The sequence below is a fragment of the Salmo salar genome, chromosome ssa01 (assembly GCF_905237065.1).
Source record: "Salmo salar chromosome ssa01, Ssal_v3.1, whole genome shotgun sequence".
NCBI classification, from domain to species: Eukaryota; Metazoa; Chordata; class Actinopteri; order Salmoniformes; family Salmonidae; genus Salmo; species Salmo salar.
The window spans coordinates 121124576-121141101 of NC_059442.1; the positions used below are offsets into that span (position 1 = coordinate 121124576).

Here is a 16526-nt window from a genome sequence, read left to right on the forward strand (position 1 = left end):
GTCAGGGAGTAAGAAAAAAAATCCTATTGTCAAATAATGCTTTTTTTGGGGCATATTCATTGATAGAAATACCAGTTGATGTAAATGCATTAAACCGGTCTTATCGGTCTATGGTTTAATTTTCATAATTTGGTGTACTTAAATTGACTCGTGTGTGTGTGTGTGTATATTCGTTATGCATCTTATTAATCACACAATCAAATGTTATTGGTCACAGATGTTATTGCGGGTGTAGTGAAATGCTTGTGTTCCTAGCTCCAACAGTGCAGTAGTATCTAAAAATTCACAACAATAAACACAAATCGAATGTAAAAGAATGGAATTAAGAAATATATAAATATTAGGACGAGCAATGTTGGAGTGGCATTGACTAAAATACAGCATATTACAGTACCAGTCAAATTTGGGCACACCTACTCATTCAAGGGTTTTTCTTTATTTGGACTATTTTCTACATTGTAGAATAATAGTGAAGACATAAAAACTATGAAATAACACATATGGAATCACGTAGTAACCAGAAAAGTGTTAAACAAATCAAAATACATTTTAGATTCTTCAAAGTAGCCACCCTTTGCCTTGATGACAGCTTTGCACACTCTTAGCATTCTCTCAACCAGTTTCATGAGGTAGTCACCTGAAATGCATTTCAATTAACACGTGTGCCATGTTAAAAGTTAATTTGTGGAATTTCTTTCCTTCTTAATGCGTTTGAACCAATCAGTTGTGTTGTGACAAGGTAGGGGTCAGATACAGAAGATAGCCCTATTTGGTAAAAGACAAAGTCCATATTATGGCAAAAACAGCTCAAATAAGCAAAGAGAAACGACAGTCCATCATTACCTTACGACACTAAGGTCAGTCAATACGGGAAATTTCAAGAACGTTGAAAGTTTCTTCAAGTGCAGTCGGAAAAATCATTAGGCGCAATGATGAAACTGGCTATGATGAGGACCACCACAGGAAAGGAAGACCCAGAGTTACCTCTGCTGCAGAGGATAAGTTCATTAGAGTTACCAACCGCCCAAATAAATGCTTCACAGAGTTCAAGTAACAGACACATCTCCACATCAACTGTTCAGAGGAGACTGCGTGAAGCAGGCATTCATGGTCGAATTGCAGCAAAGACACCACTACTAAAGGAAACCAATAATAAGAAGAGACTTACTTGGGCCATGAAAAACGAGCAATGGACATTAGACCGGTGGAAATCTGTCCTTTGAGATTTCGGGTTCCAACCGCCAAGCATGTGTGGTTCCCACAGTGATGCATTGAGGAGATGGTGTGGGATGCTTTGCTGGTGACACGGTCTGTGATTTATTTAGAATTCAAGGCACACTTAACCAGCATGGCTACCACAGCATTCTGCAGTGATACGCCATCCCATCTGGTTTGGGCTTAGTGGGACTATCGTTTGTTTTTCAACAGGACAATGACCCAACACACCTCCAGGCTGTGTAAGGGTTATTTGACCAAGAAGGAGAGTGATGGAGTGCTGATCAGATGGCCTGGCCTCCACAATCCCCCGACCTCAACCAAATTGAGATGGTTTGGGATGAGTTGGACTGCAGATCGAAGGAAAAGCAGCCAACAAGTGCTCAGCATATGTGGGAACTCCTTCAAGACTCTTGGAAAAGCATTCCAAGTGAAGCTGGTTGAGAGAATGCCAAGAGTGTGCAAAGCTGTCATCAAGGCAAAGGGTGGCTACATTGAAGAATCTCAAATATAAAATATATTTTGATTTGTTTAACCTCTTGGCGTTCCCCTAGGATAGGGGGCGCTAAAGCGATTTTTGAAAAGAATTTGTGCCCATTTTAAACGGCCTCCTACTCAAACTCAGAAGCTAGAATATGCATATAATTAATACTTGTGGATAGAAAACACCCTAAAGTTTCTAAAACTGTTTGGATGGTGTCTGTGAGTATAACAGAACTCATATGGCAGTCAAAACACAGAGACAGATGGAAACAGGAAGTGGAATTCTGAATTGCGAACTCAACTTCATCACGTTGCCTATTAATCACACCGTGAGCTATGGTTCATTGAGCACTTCCTATTGCTTCCACTAGATGTCCCCAGTCTTTACAAAGTGATTTGAGTCTCCTACTGTCAAAACTGACAGAATGACACGCTGTGGAACGTGGTCACACGGAGAGGGCCATCACCATTATGACGCCGGCGCCCCTGGTTACCCTCCACTTTCGAAACGTTTTGAAACACAATGCAATCGTCCCCCTCGAATCTTATTGGCTCTCTTGTTGAAAAACGCCCTGAAGATTTATGTTATACAACGTTTGACATGTTTGAACGAACCTAAATGGGAAAAAAATGCAGACAACCAAAGGTAAGGGATTATTGACAATAGTATACAAGACTAGATGTGATATGCTGTCTCCTGTCTCAGCCTCCAGTATTTATGCTGCAGTAGTTTATGTGTCGGGGGGCTAGGGTCAGTCTGTTACATCTGGAGTATTTCTCTTGTCTTATCCGGTGTCCTGTGTGAATTTAAATATGCTCTCTCTAATTCTCTCTTTCTCTCTTTCTCTCGGAGGACCTGAGCCCAAGGACCATGCCTCAGAACTACCTGGTATGATGACTCCTTGCTGTCCCCAGTCCACCTGGCCGTGCTGCTGCTCCAGTTTCAACTGTTCTGCCTGCGGCTATGGAACCCTGACCTGTTCACCGGACGTGCTTGTTGCACCCTCGACAACTACTATGATTATTATTATTTGACCATGCTGGTCATTTATGAACATTTTAACATCTTGACCATGTTCTGTTATAATATCCACCCTGCACAGCCAGAAGAGGACTGGCCACCCCTCATAGCCTGGTTCCTCTCTAGGTTTCTTCCTAGGTTTTTGGCCTTTCTAGGGAGTTTTTCCTAGGGAGTTTTTCCTAGCCACCGTGCTTCTTTCACATGCATTGCTTGCTGTTTGGGGTTTTAGGCTGGGTTTCTGTACAGCACTTTGAGATATCAGCTGATGTACGAAGGGCTATATAAATACATTTGAATTGATTTGATATGCGATTGTTCCAAGATGGCGCTGACCTGTAACGTTAGCCTATTTTTCAGAGTATCGCATCCCCTTTCATCGCAAAGTATGATTACCCAGTAAAGTTAATTTTAAATCTGGCATTACAGGTGCTTTCAAGAGATATTCATCTATAAATCTTAGAATGACAATATTACATTTTAAAAATGTTTTCGAATAGTAATTTAGTAAATTGTAGCTCTGTTTCATCGGATGCATTTGAGGGAAAATAGTTAGTCAACGTTACGCACCGATGTAAAATGCTGTTTTTATATATAAATATGAACTTTATCTAACAAAAGAATGCATGTATTGTGTAACATGATGTCCTAGGTGTGTCATCTGATGAAGATTGTCAAAGGTTAGTGCTGCATTTAGCTGTTTTTTGGTTATTTGTGATGCATGTGGTTGGTCGGAAAATGGCTATGTGGCTACTTTTACAATATACTCCTCTAACAATCTAATGTTTTGCTTTTGTTGTAAAGCCTTTTTGAAATCGGACAACGTGGTTCGATTCAGGAGAGGTGTATCTATAAAACGATATAATTTGAAAAAAAAATGTATTAAATTTTGTTATGCTAATGGCGATATGATTTTTCGCTGGATGTCCGTCCCGTAGGCCGCACAGGGGTTAACGCATTTTTTGGCTATTACATGATACCATATGTGTTATTTCATAGTTTTGATGTCTTCACTATTATTCTACAATGTAGAAAATAGTAAAAATAAAGAAAAACCCTTGAATGAGTAGGTGCGTTTAAACGTTTTACTGTTACTGTTACTGTATGTATGTATGTATGTATGTATGTATGTATGTATGTATGTATGTATGTATGCATGTATGCCACACACACACACACACACACACACTTTTGGTCATATTGTGTGTGTGGACACCTGCTTGTCGAACATCTCATTACAAAATCCTGGGCATTAATATGGAGTTGGTCCCCCTTTGCTGCTATAACAGCCTCTACTCTTCTGGGAATGCTTTCCACTAGATATTGGAACATTGCTGCGCGGACTTGCTTCCATTCAGCCACAAGAACATTAGTGAGGTGGAACACTGATGTTGGGCGATTAGGCTTGGCTCGCATTTGGTGTTCCAATTCATCCCAAAGGTGTTCAATGGGGTTGAGGTCAGGGCTCTGTGCAGGCCAGTCAAGTTCTTCCACACCAGTCTCAACAAACCATTTCACAATGTGTTGGTATTCCTGATTGTGCTCTCATCAGGCATTATATGACTCATGATCATATATGGAATCAGGAATACCAACACTTTGGATTTTCTTAAATAAAGTCAAATTAATTATGGATCTCCACAGATCGGTGTCCCACCCACGGGACGGTTGAGCTAATGTGCGCTAATGCGATTAGCATGAGGTTTCCAGTAACAAGAACATTTCCCTGGACATAGACATATCTGATATTGTCAGAAAGCTTAAATTCTTGTTAATCTAACTGCACTGTCCAATTTACAGTAGCTGTTACAGTGAAAGAATACCATGCTATTGTTTGAGGAGAGTGCACAGTTATGAACTTGAAAAGTTATTAATAAACCAATTAGGCACATTTGGGCAGTCTTGATACAACATTTTGAACAGATATGCAATGGTTCATTGGATCAGTCTAAAACTTTGCACATACACTGCTGCCATCTAGTGGCCAAAATATAAATTACGCCTGGGCTGGAATAATACATTATGGCCTCTCTTGCATTTCAAAGATGGTACAAAAAAATAGAAATTGAAAAAGGGGGCGGATCCTTAAGAGGTAACTTTTGGCATTTAATTTTTCCCGATGTACCGAAATCGAACCATGACTCAAAAACCGCAATACGTACCAAACCCTGGTTACACCCCTAAAGTATAGTAGAACAAAAGTACACGTACACGATGTGTTACAATTCTTACTAACACACACAGTGCTGGTGGCTGTGCTGCTAATTTGGCCAGAAGCAGGGTCAAGGCAGAGAGATGGCCTTCCTGTCCCAATTGTTCCCCTACTGCTGACAGGATTTACAATACTGTCACTGTAGCACCACATTTACTGTTGTAAACACCACCAGGCATAGCTGCTGCACTAAAAGTACAAAAACAAAACAGAGTGCTTGATATTTCCTATTTGGTATACAAACCAACATTTTATTGGGGTTACTTCATTTGTATCAATAAAACTGTGGGGGAGATAAATTAAACAACTCCAAAAGCCAGACCCAAATATGGACGCAGACATACCCTCCCACACCAAGCTTTCCCAGTCCTAAACATCAAACCCATAATCCCAAACTACAACTCTCTATCCAGCCCAGTACGTTCTACTCACCATCTTGATGGGGCTACAGTCCAGGTCACCGTCAGAGACTGGATTGTTGTCGCTCTCCAGGACGTAGATGCCTTTCCGGGAGAGGGCCTGGATGACAGACAGGTGGGACTGCAGAGTTGAGGCCTGCTCGCCCTTCAGGATGAGGCCGCAGACACGGCAGTACAGCTCCCCTGACAGCAGCAGTCTGATGACGGGCGGCTTGATGTGCTCCTGCTCATACTGGTCCGTGTAGAAGGGGTCACATAGGTCTTCTGGGATGTAGTCTGGAGGAGGGAGGGATGAAGAGAGAGACATGCAGAGAGGGAGGTGAAGAGAGAAAAAAAGAGATACAGTCAAGTTAAATAGTTGTTAGATACAGTTGGAAGTTTACATACACCTTAGCCAAATATATTTAAACTCAGTTTTTCACAATTCCTAACATTTAATTCTGTTAAATGGCTCAGACACGAGGCGTATGTGGCAGGGTCTACAGTCAATCACGGGTTACAAAAAGAAAACCAGCCCTGTGGCAGACACCGACGTCTTGCTCCCAGACAAATTAAACAACTTCTTTGCTCGCTTTGAGGGCAATACAGTACCACTGACATAGCCCGCTATCAAAAACTGCGGGCTCTCCTTCACCGCGACCAACGTGAGTAAAACATGTAAACGTGTTAACCCTCGCAAGGCTGCCGGCCCAGACGTCATACCTAGTGTGCGTCCTCTGAGCATGTGCAGACCAGCTGGCTGGTGTTTACGGACATATTCAATCAAACCCTATCCCAGTCTGCTGTTCCCACATGCTTCAAGAGGGCCACCATAGCTCCTGTTCCCAAGAAAGCTAAGGTAACTGAGCTATCGACTATCGCCCCGTAGCACTCACTTCCGTAATCATGAAGTGCGTTGAGAGACTAGTCAAGGATCATATCACCTCCACCCTACCTGACACCCTAGACCCACTCCAATTTGCTTACCGCCCCAATAGGTCCACAGATGATGCAATCGCAATCACACTGCACACTACCCTAACCCATCTGGACAAGAGGAATACCTACAGTTGAAGTCAGAGGTTTACATACACTTAGGTTGGAGTCATTAAAAATAGTTTTTCAACCAATCCACAAAAATCTTGTTAACAAACTATCGTTTTGGCAAGTCGGTTAGGACATCTACTTTGTGCATGACACAAGTAATTTTTCCAACAATTGTTTACAGATAGATTATTTCACTTATAATTCACTGTATTACAATTCCAGTGGATCAGAGGTTTACATACACTAAGTTGACTGTGCCTTTAAACAGCTTGGAAAATTCCAGAAAATTATGTCATGGCTATTGAAGCTTCTGATAGGCTAATTGACATCATTTGAGTCAACTGGAAGTGTACCTGTGGATGTATTTCAAGGCCTACCTTCAAACTCAGTGCATCTTTGCTTGACATCATGGGAAAATCAAAAGAAATCAGCCAAAATGAGTCCTATATCGACATAACCTGAAAGGTCGTTCAGCAAGGAAGAAGCCACTGCTCCAAAACCGCCATAAAAAAAGCCAGACTATGGTTTGCAACTGCACATGGGGACAAAGATCGTACTTGTTAGAGAAATGTCCTCTGGTCTGATGAAACAAAAATAGAACTGTTTGGCCATAATGACCATCGTTATGTTTGGAGGAAAAAGGGGGAGGCTTGCAAGCCAAAGAACACCATCCCAACCGTGAAGCACAGGGGTGGCAGTATCATGTTGTGGAGGTGCTTTGCTGCAGGAGGGACTGGTGCACTTCACAAAATAGATGGCATCATGAGGTAGGAAATGTATGTGCATATATTGAAGCAACATCTCAAGACATCAGTCAGGACGTTAAAGCTTGGTCTCAAATGGATCTCCCAAATGGACAATGACCCCAAGCATACTTCCAAAGTTGTGGCAAAATGGCTGAAGGACAACAAAGTCAAGGTATTGGAGTGGCCATCACAAAGCCCTGACCTCAATCCTATAGAAAATGTGTGGGCAGAACTGAAAAAGTGTGTGCGAGCAAGGAGGCCTACAAACCTGACTCAGTTACACCAGCTCTGTCAGGAGGAATGGGCCAACATTCACCCAACTTACTGTGGGAAGCTCGTGGAAGGCTACCCGAAACATTTGACCCAAGTAAACAATTTAAAGGCACTGCTACCAAATACTAATTGAGTGCATGTAAACTTCTGACCCACTGGGAATGTGATAAAAGAAATAAAAGCTGAAATAAATAATTCTCTACTATTATTCTGACATATCACATTCTTAAAATAAAGTGGTGATCCTAACTGACCTAAGACAGGGAATTTTTATGAGGATTAAATGTCAGGAATTGTGAAAAACTGAGTTGACATGTATTTGGCTAAGGTGTATGTAAACTTCAGACTTAAACTGTATGTAAGAATGCTCCAACTCAAATCATCAAGTTTGCAGACGACACTACAGTGGTAGGCTTGATCACCAACAACGACGAGATGGCCTACAGGGAGGAGGTGAGGGCCCTCGGAGTGTGATGTCAGGAAAATAACCTCACACTCAACGTCAACAAAACAATGGAGATGATCATGGACTTCAGGAAACAGCAGAGGGAGCACCCCCCATCCACATCGACGGGACAGTAGTGGAGAAGGTGGAAAGTTAAGTTCCTCGGCGTACACATCACGGACAAACTGAAATGGTCCACCCACACAGACAGTGTGGTGAAAAAGGTGCAACAGCGCTTCTTCAACCTCAGGAGGCTGAAGAAATGTGGCTTGTCACCGAAAACACTCCAAACCTTTACAGATGCACAATCGAGAGCATCCTGTCGGGCTGTATCACCGCCTGGTACGGCAACTGCTCCGCCCACAACCGTAAGGCTCTCCAGAGGGTAGTGAGGTCTGCACAACGCATCACCGGGGGCATTGGTATATAGGTATTCCTCTTGTCCAGATGGGAGAGGGCCGTGTGCAATGCGATGGCATCGTCTGTGGATCTATTGGGGTGGTATGCAAACTTGAAGTGGGCCTAGGGTATCAGGTAAGGTGGAGGTGGTATGATCCTTGACTAGACTTTCAAAGCACTTCTTGATGACAGAAGTGAGTGCTATGGGGCAATAGTCATTTAGTTCAGTTAACTTTGCTTTCTTGGGTACAGGAACAAGACGGCGGTGCCCGCGAGGTGGCTGGTTTTCTCTTTGTAATCTGTGATTGTAGACCCTACCACATACGTCTCGTGTCTGAGCCGTTGAATTTCCACTCCACTTTGTACTGCCGGTTTGCCCGTTTGATTGCCTTACGGAGAGAATAACTACACTGTTTGTATTCGACCATATTCCCAGTCACCTTGCCATCGTTAAATACGGTGGTTTGCGCTTTCAGTTTTGCCTGAATGCTGCCATCTATCCAAGGCTATTGGTTCGGGTAGGTTTTAATAGTCACAGTAGGAACATCATCCCCTATACACTTCCTGATGAACTCAGTCACCGTGTCCGTGTATACGTCAATGTTATTCTCAGAGGCTACCCCGAACATATCCCAGTCCGCGTGATCAAAACGATCTTCAAGCATGGATTCCGATTGGTCAGACGAGCGTTGAATAGACCTTAGCACGGGTACTCCCTGTTTGAGTTTCTGTCTATAGGAAGGGAGGAGCAAAATGGAGTCATGATCTGAACTGCCCAAGGGAGGGAGGGGGAGGGCCTAGTAGCCATCCCGGAAGGGGGTGTAACAGTGGTCGAGTGTTTAAGCAGCGCGAGTACTACAGTCAATGTGTTGATAGAACGTCGGTAGTGTCTTCCTCAAATTTGCTTTGTTAAAATCCTCAGCTACAATAAATGTGGCCTCAGGACATGTTTTCCAGTTTGCAAAGTCCAGTGTAGTTCATTGAAGGTCATCGTGGTATTGGCTTGAAGAGGAATATACACGGCTGTGACTATAACCAAAGAGAATTCTTTTTGATTGTGAGGTATTCTAGGTCGGGTGAACAAAAGGACTTGAGTTCTTGTATGTTATCACAATCACACCATGAGTGGTTAATCATGAAACATACACCACCGCCTTTCTTAATCCCGGAGAATTCTTCATTCCTGTCTGTGCTATGTACTGAGAACCCAGCTGGCTGTATGGATGGGGACAGTATATCCGGAGACCTATGATTCCATGAAACAGAGTATGTTACAGTCCCTGATCTCTCTCTGGAAGGAGATCCTCGCCCTGAGCTCGTCTACTTTATTGTCCAGAGACTGAACATTAGTGAGTAACACACAGACCAGACCTGGGTTCAAATACCATTTTAAGTATTTCAATTACTTTCACATATATACACCTGTATTTAATGGTTTAATTTGAATTGTACACATTTCCAGATAAAAGCTGAATTGCAGCATGTAAGTAAATAAATACCAAAAATATGAGATGTAGTATTCAATATTACAGTTAAGCAGCTTCACAAAGTAAGGCATGAAGCTGTTTTATCATGTCATTCCGAATAGGGGGAAGGTTCAGTTTGTGACTGGATCGGGTAGATCTGCCACTGGCATGGCTTCTCGTTTGAGGCAGCCATTTATGGTAATCATGGGATTTTGCAAGCTTCTGGGCAAAGGATCTGCGGAGGTGGGTGCGGTGGGACACCGAAGACTGCTAGCCCAGGTCATTGCATGTAGTCGTAGGAGATTAAGGTTGGGCCCATGATGATTTTGTTACTCTAGCACTGGATGGACAAAGCAAGTGTAGACTGTCAGGTTTTTGGTTGAAGTGGAGAAGATGGTTCATCATGAAGAGCCTTTGGTGGTAATGTCGGAGATGTTTGTGTCCCATTTTAGGTTGGCTTGGAATGTCACACCAAGCACTTTGGTGCTGGACACCACCTCAACTGTGTGGCCAGAGATGGATAATGGCGGAGGTGGGTCAGGATTTTCAAATCCCTTAACTAGTATTTAGGGAAAATTATTAGGAAATAGCTCTGTCAATTATTATTCATCACTACTACAGTTATAATGTATATAGTGCTATTTCTATTGTTGTTTTTTATTATAATTTTCATTGTTTTATTTCACTTAGTCCTGTATGTTGGAGCTCGGAGCCTAAGATATCCACTGTGCCCTGCAATCATACCTGCAACCCTGTACATGGTGACTACTGAACACTCACTCTGAAAAATACTTAAAATAGAAGTAACCTCGCTGATACGTCCACATTATATGAAAATGCTCAAATATACATAAAATAAGTATTTAAAATGCATGTCTTTTTTAACCCAGGTCTGACAGACACAGACAATTGCTGCTTGGACACACTCCAGAGGAGGCGTAGATTAACACTACAGTCAACTACAAATGTCTACCAGTGCTGTTGCCAGAAAATGTAATGTTAATTTCTCTACCATAAGCTGCCTTCAACGTCATTTTAGAGAATTTGGCAGTATGCCGAACCAGCCCAAGACCTCCACATTCTGTTTCTTCACCTGCGGGATTGTCTGAGACCAGCCACCCGGACAGCTAATGAAACTGTGGGTTTCCACAACCAAAGAATTTCAGCACAAACTGTCAGAAACCGTCTCAGGGAAGCTCATCAGAGGGCTTGACTCCTTGCCAGAGTCTTGACCTGACTGCAGTTTGGCGTCATAGCTGACTTCAGAGGGCGAATGCTCATCTTTGATGGCCACTGGCATGCCGGAGAAGTGTGCTCTTAATGAAATGGATGAATCCCAGTTTCAACTGTATTGGGTAGATGGCAGACAGCGTGTATGACATTGTGTGGGTGAGCGGTTTGCTGATGTCATCGTTGTGAACAGAATGCCCCAAGGTGGCAGTGGGGTTATGGTATGGGCAGGCATAAGCTACGGACAATGAACACAAAAGCATTTCATCGATGGCAATTTGAATGCACAGAGATAACGTGACAAGTTCCTAAGGCCCATTGCCGTGCCATTCATCCACCGCCATCACCTCCTGTTTCAGCATTATAATTAATGCAGGCCCCATGTCGCAAGGATCTGTACACAATTCCTGTAAGCTGAAAATGTCACAGTTCTTCCATGGCCTGCATACTCACCAGACATGTCACCCATTGAGCATGTTTTGGATGCTCTGGATCGAGGTGTACGACAGTGTGTTCCAGTTCCCGCCAATATCCATCAACTTCGCACAGCCCTTGAAGAGTGGGACAACATGCCACAAGCCGCAATCAACATTCTGATCAACTCTATGCGAAGGAGATGTGCCGCAACGCATGAAGCAAATGGTGGGCACACCAGGTACTGACTGGTTTCTGATCCACGCCCCTACCTTTTCTTTCAGTTATCTGCGACCAACAGATGCATGTCTGTATTCCCAGTCATCTGAAATCCATCAATTTGGGCCTAAATAATTTATTTCAATTGACTGATTTCCTTATATGAACTGTAACTGTAAAATCTTTGAAATTGTATAATTTATATTTTTGTTCAGTGTAATTTGATTAAAAAAAACTGAGGGATGTGGCTGGAGAAATGTAAACACTCAAATTCATAGACAGACTGAAGGGTGATGGGGTTAGATAGTTGAACTAAGCTAATGAGGCATTAATAGGGTTCTCCCCAGGACTTTTTAACAAGGTGGTGCTGATGAGTGAGGGGGGAGGATTTTGTGTTTTAACACCTATAACTGCCACTTCCTGCCAGGTTTAGTACCACAATACTCGATACCATCACGATACTCAATACCAAAATAATACCATGGCAAAAAAAAAGCCATATTAGCCAGTCATGATCTGTCATGATCCAGACAGATAAACTCAGCTACTGCTCTGTTCAATCATCTGGCATATTTTGAGTTCAATATCATTACACTATAATTTTTGGTCATACATTTTTCAGAAATAGCCATGAGTGAATCAATTACACAATCATTAGAATTGGGTGGTATGAATTGTCATATCATACCGGCCTTGTGCCATACCGGAATATTTAGTAATACCGACACTGAACACAAGGGGTACGATTGTAATCAAAAGGTTAGCAATCTTAACAAGAATGTATAAAATCCCATAGAGAATGCTAACTAAATGCTAACAAGCTCATTGCAAACATTTTATATAGTCTCTGGCCTAAAGTATTTGCAGGACAGACATCTGAGCTCATGAAGCTATACAAGTAACTCAAAAATGCTACACAGTTTGCTGCACGCACAAAACAAATATTAGACAGCAACGCTTCTGATCCAGGAAGGGGAATGTCTTACCTGTAGCTCAGTTGGTAGAGCATGGTGTTTGCAACGCCAGGGTTGTGGGTTCGATTCCCACGGGGGGCCAGCACAGACAAAAAAATATATTTAAAAAAAAATGTATGAAATGAAATGTATGCATTCACTACTGTAAGTCGCTCTGGATAAGAGCGTCTGCTAAATGACTAAAATGTAAATGTAAAAATGTCTGCTGTTACCAAGGAAAACTTTATTTTGGATGAAGCTAACTAGTTACTAAATTATCAAACCAAATACACAACTGCAGAGCATTTAGCACATTTTAGACAGTTAACTTAATAGTTATAAGATATCTAGCTGACAAACATTTAGTTGTGAATTCCATACCGTAACTAGATCACTTCTCTGCACAACAGTAAGTGACTGGGAACTACCGTTAAGCTTCATAATGAAAAATTATGTGACAGGTGAAATGAAGAATGCAATATTTATCTCCTAACATATTACACAAGTTGACTGCAGGTATTTACTTAAAAAGTCGCTACAAATATTCATAAAAATAAAAATACTCAAAAGAAATTCACTACATGACCAAAAGTATGTGGACAGCTGCTCGTCAAACATCTCATTCCAAAATCATGGGCATTAATATGGACTTGGTCCCTCCTTTGCTGCTATAACAACCTGGTGCAGGGACTTGCTTCCATACAGCCACAAGAGCATTAGTGAGGTCAGGCATTGATGTTGGCCGATTACGCCTGGCTCATAGTCGGTGTTCCAATTCATCCCAAAGGGGATGGGGTTGGGGTCAGAGCTCTGTGCAGGCCCGTCAAGTTCTACCACACAGATCTCGACAAACCATTTCTGTATGGACCTCATTTTGTGCACAGGGGCATTGTCATGCTGAAACAGGAACAAGCCTTCCTCAAACTGTTGCCACAAATTTGGAAGCACAGAATTGTCTAGAATGTCATTTTATGCTTAAAGCGTTTTTAAAATGTGTTATTAAAATAGATCACAACATTTTCTTTGCAACTTTGGATAGAAAACTAATAGATTTGGCTCATGATGAAAATAAATTGTGTCATAAACACAAGCTGTATAGTGTTTTGCAATTGTAATGGTATTGGGTTGGGTTTAAATGGTAAATGTCACTAATCACAATGCATATAGAGCTGTTTTGAAAAACATAAGACTTCCAGGCAATTCATTATTTTATTAGTGTTGTCACAACATTTTAGTCCCTAGCCCATTTCTCCATCAAAGTTTAGGGCTTGTAGGAAAAGTCTCATATGAGAATTGCATAGGGACTGCCTTCTCAGAGAGTGGCCACTTGTTGGACTATTCAAGGAGAGTGGTGTTAGGTTGCTATTAGGAAAAACTGAACTACTTTCATGAAGGACTGGCTTAAATTGTGAGGATGACCACAATTTCTTTTCATGAGACAAATCTATTGGTTTTCTATCCAAAATTGCAAAGGACATGTTGTGGTCTATTTAATAAACCAGCAAAATGGATAAAAGAGTGTGCTGGTATAGCAGGAACAGAGGCATCTTGTGGTCAAAACCTGGTAAGTTCACATTATATGGTAAATAATGCAAGTGACTTCGATGACTAATTTCTCTGAACAGTAGGGGGTAGAAAAGCAATACTCCAAGCCACAGCTTCATAGTACTTGTCAAACATAGAGAAATTATACTGTACACTGGTTGTTGAGGTGGGATTGGCATGGGGTGTGGAGGGTTTGTGGGTGGCTTTTGACAATTTAGGGGGGGATTCCTCATGTCTTACTCATTGGTAGGAATAAGTTTGGTCCAAATTGGAAGTTGGGTACTATACATATTAAATGTTCTCCGAATCCTATTGATTAAAAAGGCCATTTTGGATGCAATCAATTAGCTTATTTCTCAGATAAAATTATTTTTCAATGAAATAATGTTTGAGGAACGCTAATCGTATTTGTTACTAAGTACAGAAACAACTTCAGAACAATCTGATATGGTGGGTGTCGAAAACCTCTTTCGTGGGCTTTTTGAGGTGGAACGACCCAAAGGACAAGCTCACTTCACTGTGACAATAGACCACACCTCTCTTCAATGACAAAGGGAAAAAGCCAGAAACTGCACCAGGATCATACCTCAGTTTGACTCTTTCGTTCTTTTGGCTATAAGACAAATAACACATAGGTTTGTGGCTTTACCCACTTTTCTCCACAGTAGTGTTGTCACAATACTCGTATCATGGCAAGGAAACAAAACTTTACGTGGACTGAATTCCCTTATGCTGTCTCACATTTTGTTTACATTTTTTACAAACTTAGCAGAGGTTTTAAATAAAGCAGGTTCTTAAATAAGAGTAGAGTAACTCCACGTCTTGTTTTACTTTATCCCATAAAAAAAATCTAAAATAGGCCTAGTTAAGTAATCATTATACTCTAGTCTCATGACAATACTACTATGAAGACTGTATCACAAACAATTGGCCAGGTCACACACAAACACCAGGTGAGTCTCTTTGACAATGTGCTTGGCCGGTCAGCCGTCATCCTCGTGTCCTTTCTCAGAAGCCAGAACCGACCAAGCACAGAGTATTGATCTTCCAATGGAGAAACAAATTAATTGCCGAAATAACCTAACATGCATGAAAAACTGTGTATTTATTGTTACATAACCAATGATCGGCATCTCGGCATTGAATTGCCAAATAAATGTGTTTAATGTAAAAAAAGTATAAAAAACCAAAACCTACTTCGTAATAGTCAAAAGGTCTTCCATATAGTCTATAATCCGGTAGATGCTATTCTAGGAGTGTCTTAGTATTGGTCTTCAAGAAGTAAATCAAAATGAAAAGAAGTCAAACAAAGAGTGTAGCTAGCTAGGCTAGCAGTTAGTAGTCTCTGAAGTAAAGTAAGCCTAGGAGAATAATGTTCATAGTCGAGTAGCTGAGTGACGCTGGCCAAAATGAAGTGCATTGTACCCGGGTGTAATAATGTTCCGGTCAGGTACAAATACACCACACATTTCTACTCTTTTCCTGACAGCGATGCAGCTTTTTGTCATGCATGGGTGCAGGTAATCAGACATTCTGCTTATGGTGTCGATACAACAACTGAAGTCATTCACCATCTGCAGTTGACAGAGTCCAGAGATCACTTTGTGGCCACTGACTACAATGGGGACCGGTTGAAACCGGGTTCTGTACCCACTGTCTTTCAACCACGGACGGGAAAGCTCAACCATTCAAGGTATGATGCTAACACTTGTAGCTAGTCACCACAAAGTAATTTATATAGATAAACAAAGTGTTTTGATAATTTTCAAGTGTAAAAGTTCCATGAAGAACCATACTTCACAGAATACTGTAGAAGCAGTGTTCTGCTAATATACAGTGTAGAGGTCGACCGATTATGATTTTTCAACGCCGATACCGATTATTGGAGGACCCAAAAAAAAGCCACTACCGATTAAATCGGCCAATTTTTTTATTTTATTTTATTTGTAATAATGACAATTACAACAATACTGAATTAACACTTATTTTAACTTAATATAATACATCAATAAAATCAATCTAGCCTCAAATAAATAATGAAACATGTTTAAATAATGCAAAAACAAAGTGTTGGAGAAGAAAGTAAAAGTGCAATATGTGCCATGTAAGAAAGCTAACATTTTAAGTGCCTTGCTCAGAACATGGGAACATATGAAAGCTGGTGGTTCCTTTTAACACGAGTCTTCAATATTCCCAGGTAAAAAGTTTTAGGTTGTTGTTATTATAGGAATTATAGGACTATTTCTCTCTATACGATTTGTATTTCATATACCTTTGACTATTGGATGTTCTTATAGGCACTTTAGTATTGCCAGTGTAACAGTATAGCTTTCGTCCCTCTCCTTGCTCCTACCTGGGCTCGAACCAGGAACACATTGACAACAGCCACCCTCGAAGCAGCGTTACCCATGCAGAGCAAGGGGATCTACTCCAAGTCTCAGAGCGAGTGACGTTTGAAACGCT

The 16526-nt window shown here is 41.4% G+C and overlaps 1 protein-coding gene across 1 annotated transcript in view; it reads right to left on the reverse strand.

Annotated features, from left to right (window-relative positions):
* LOC106560554 (calmodulin-regulated spectrin-associated protein 1-B) overlaps positions 1-16526 on the reverse strand; it is a 166854-nt gene that overhangs the window by 112017 nt on the left and 38311 nt on the right. Inside the window, exon 3 of the mRNA XM_014123552.2 lies at positions 5361-5623. Coding sequence (XP_013979027.1) covers positions 5361-5623 — 263 coding nt within the window. The remainder of the gene's footprint in view (positions 1-5360; positions 5624-16526) is intronic.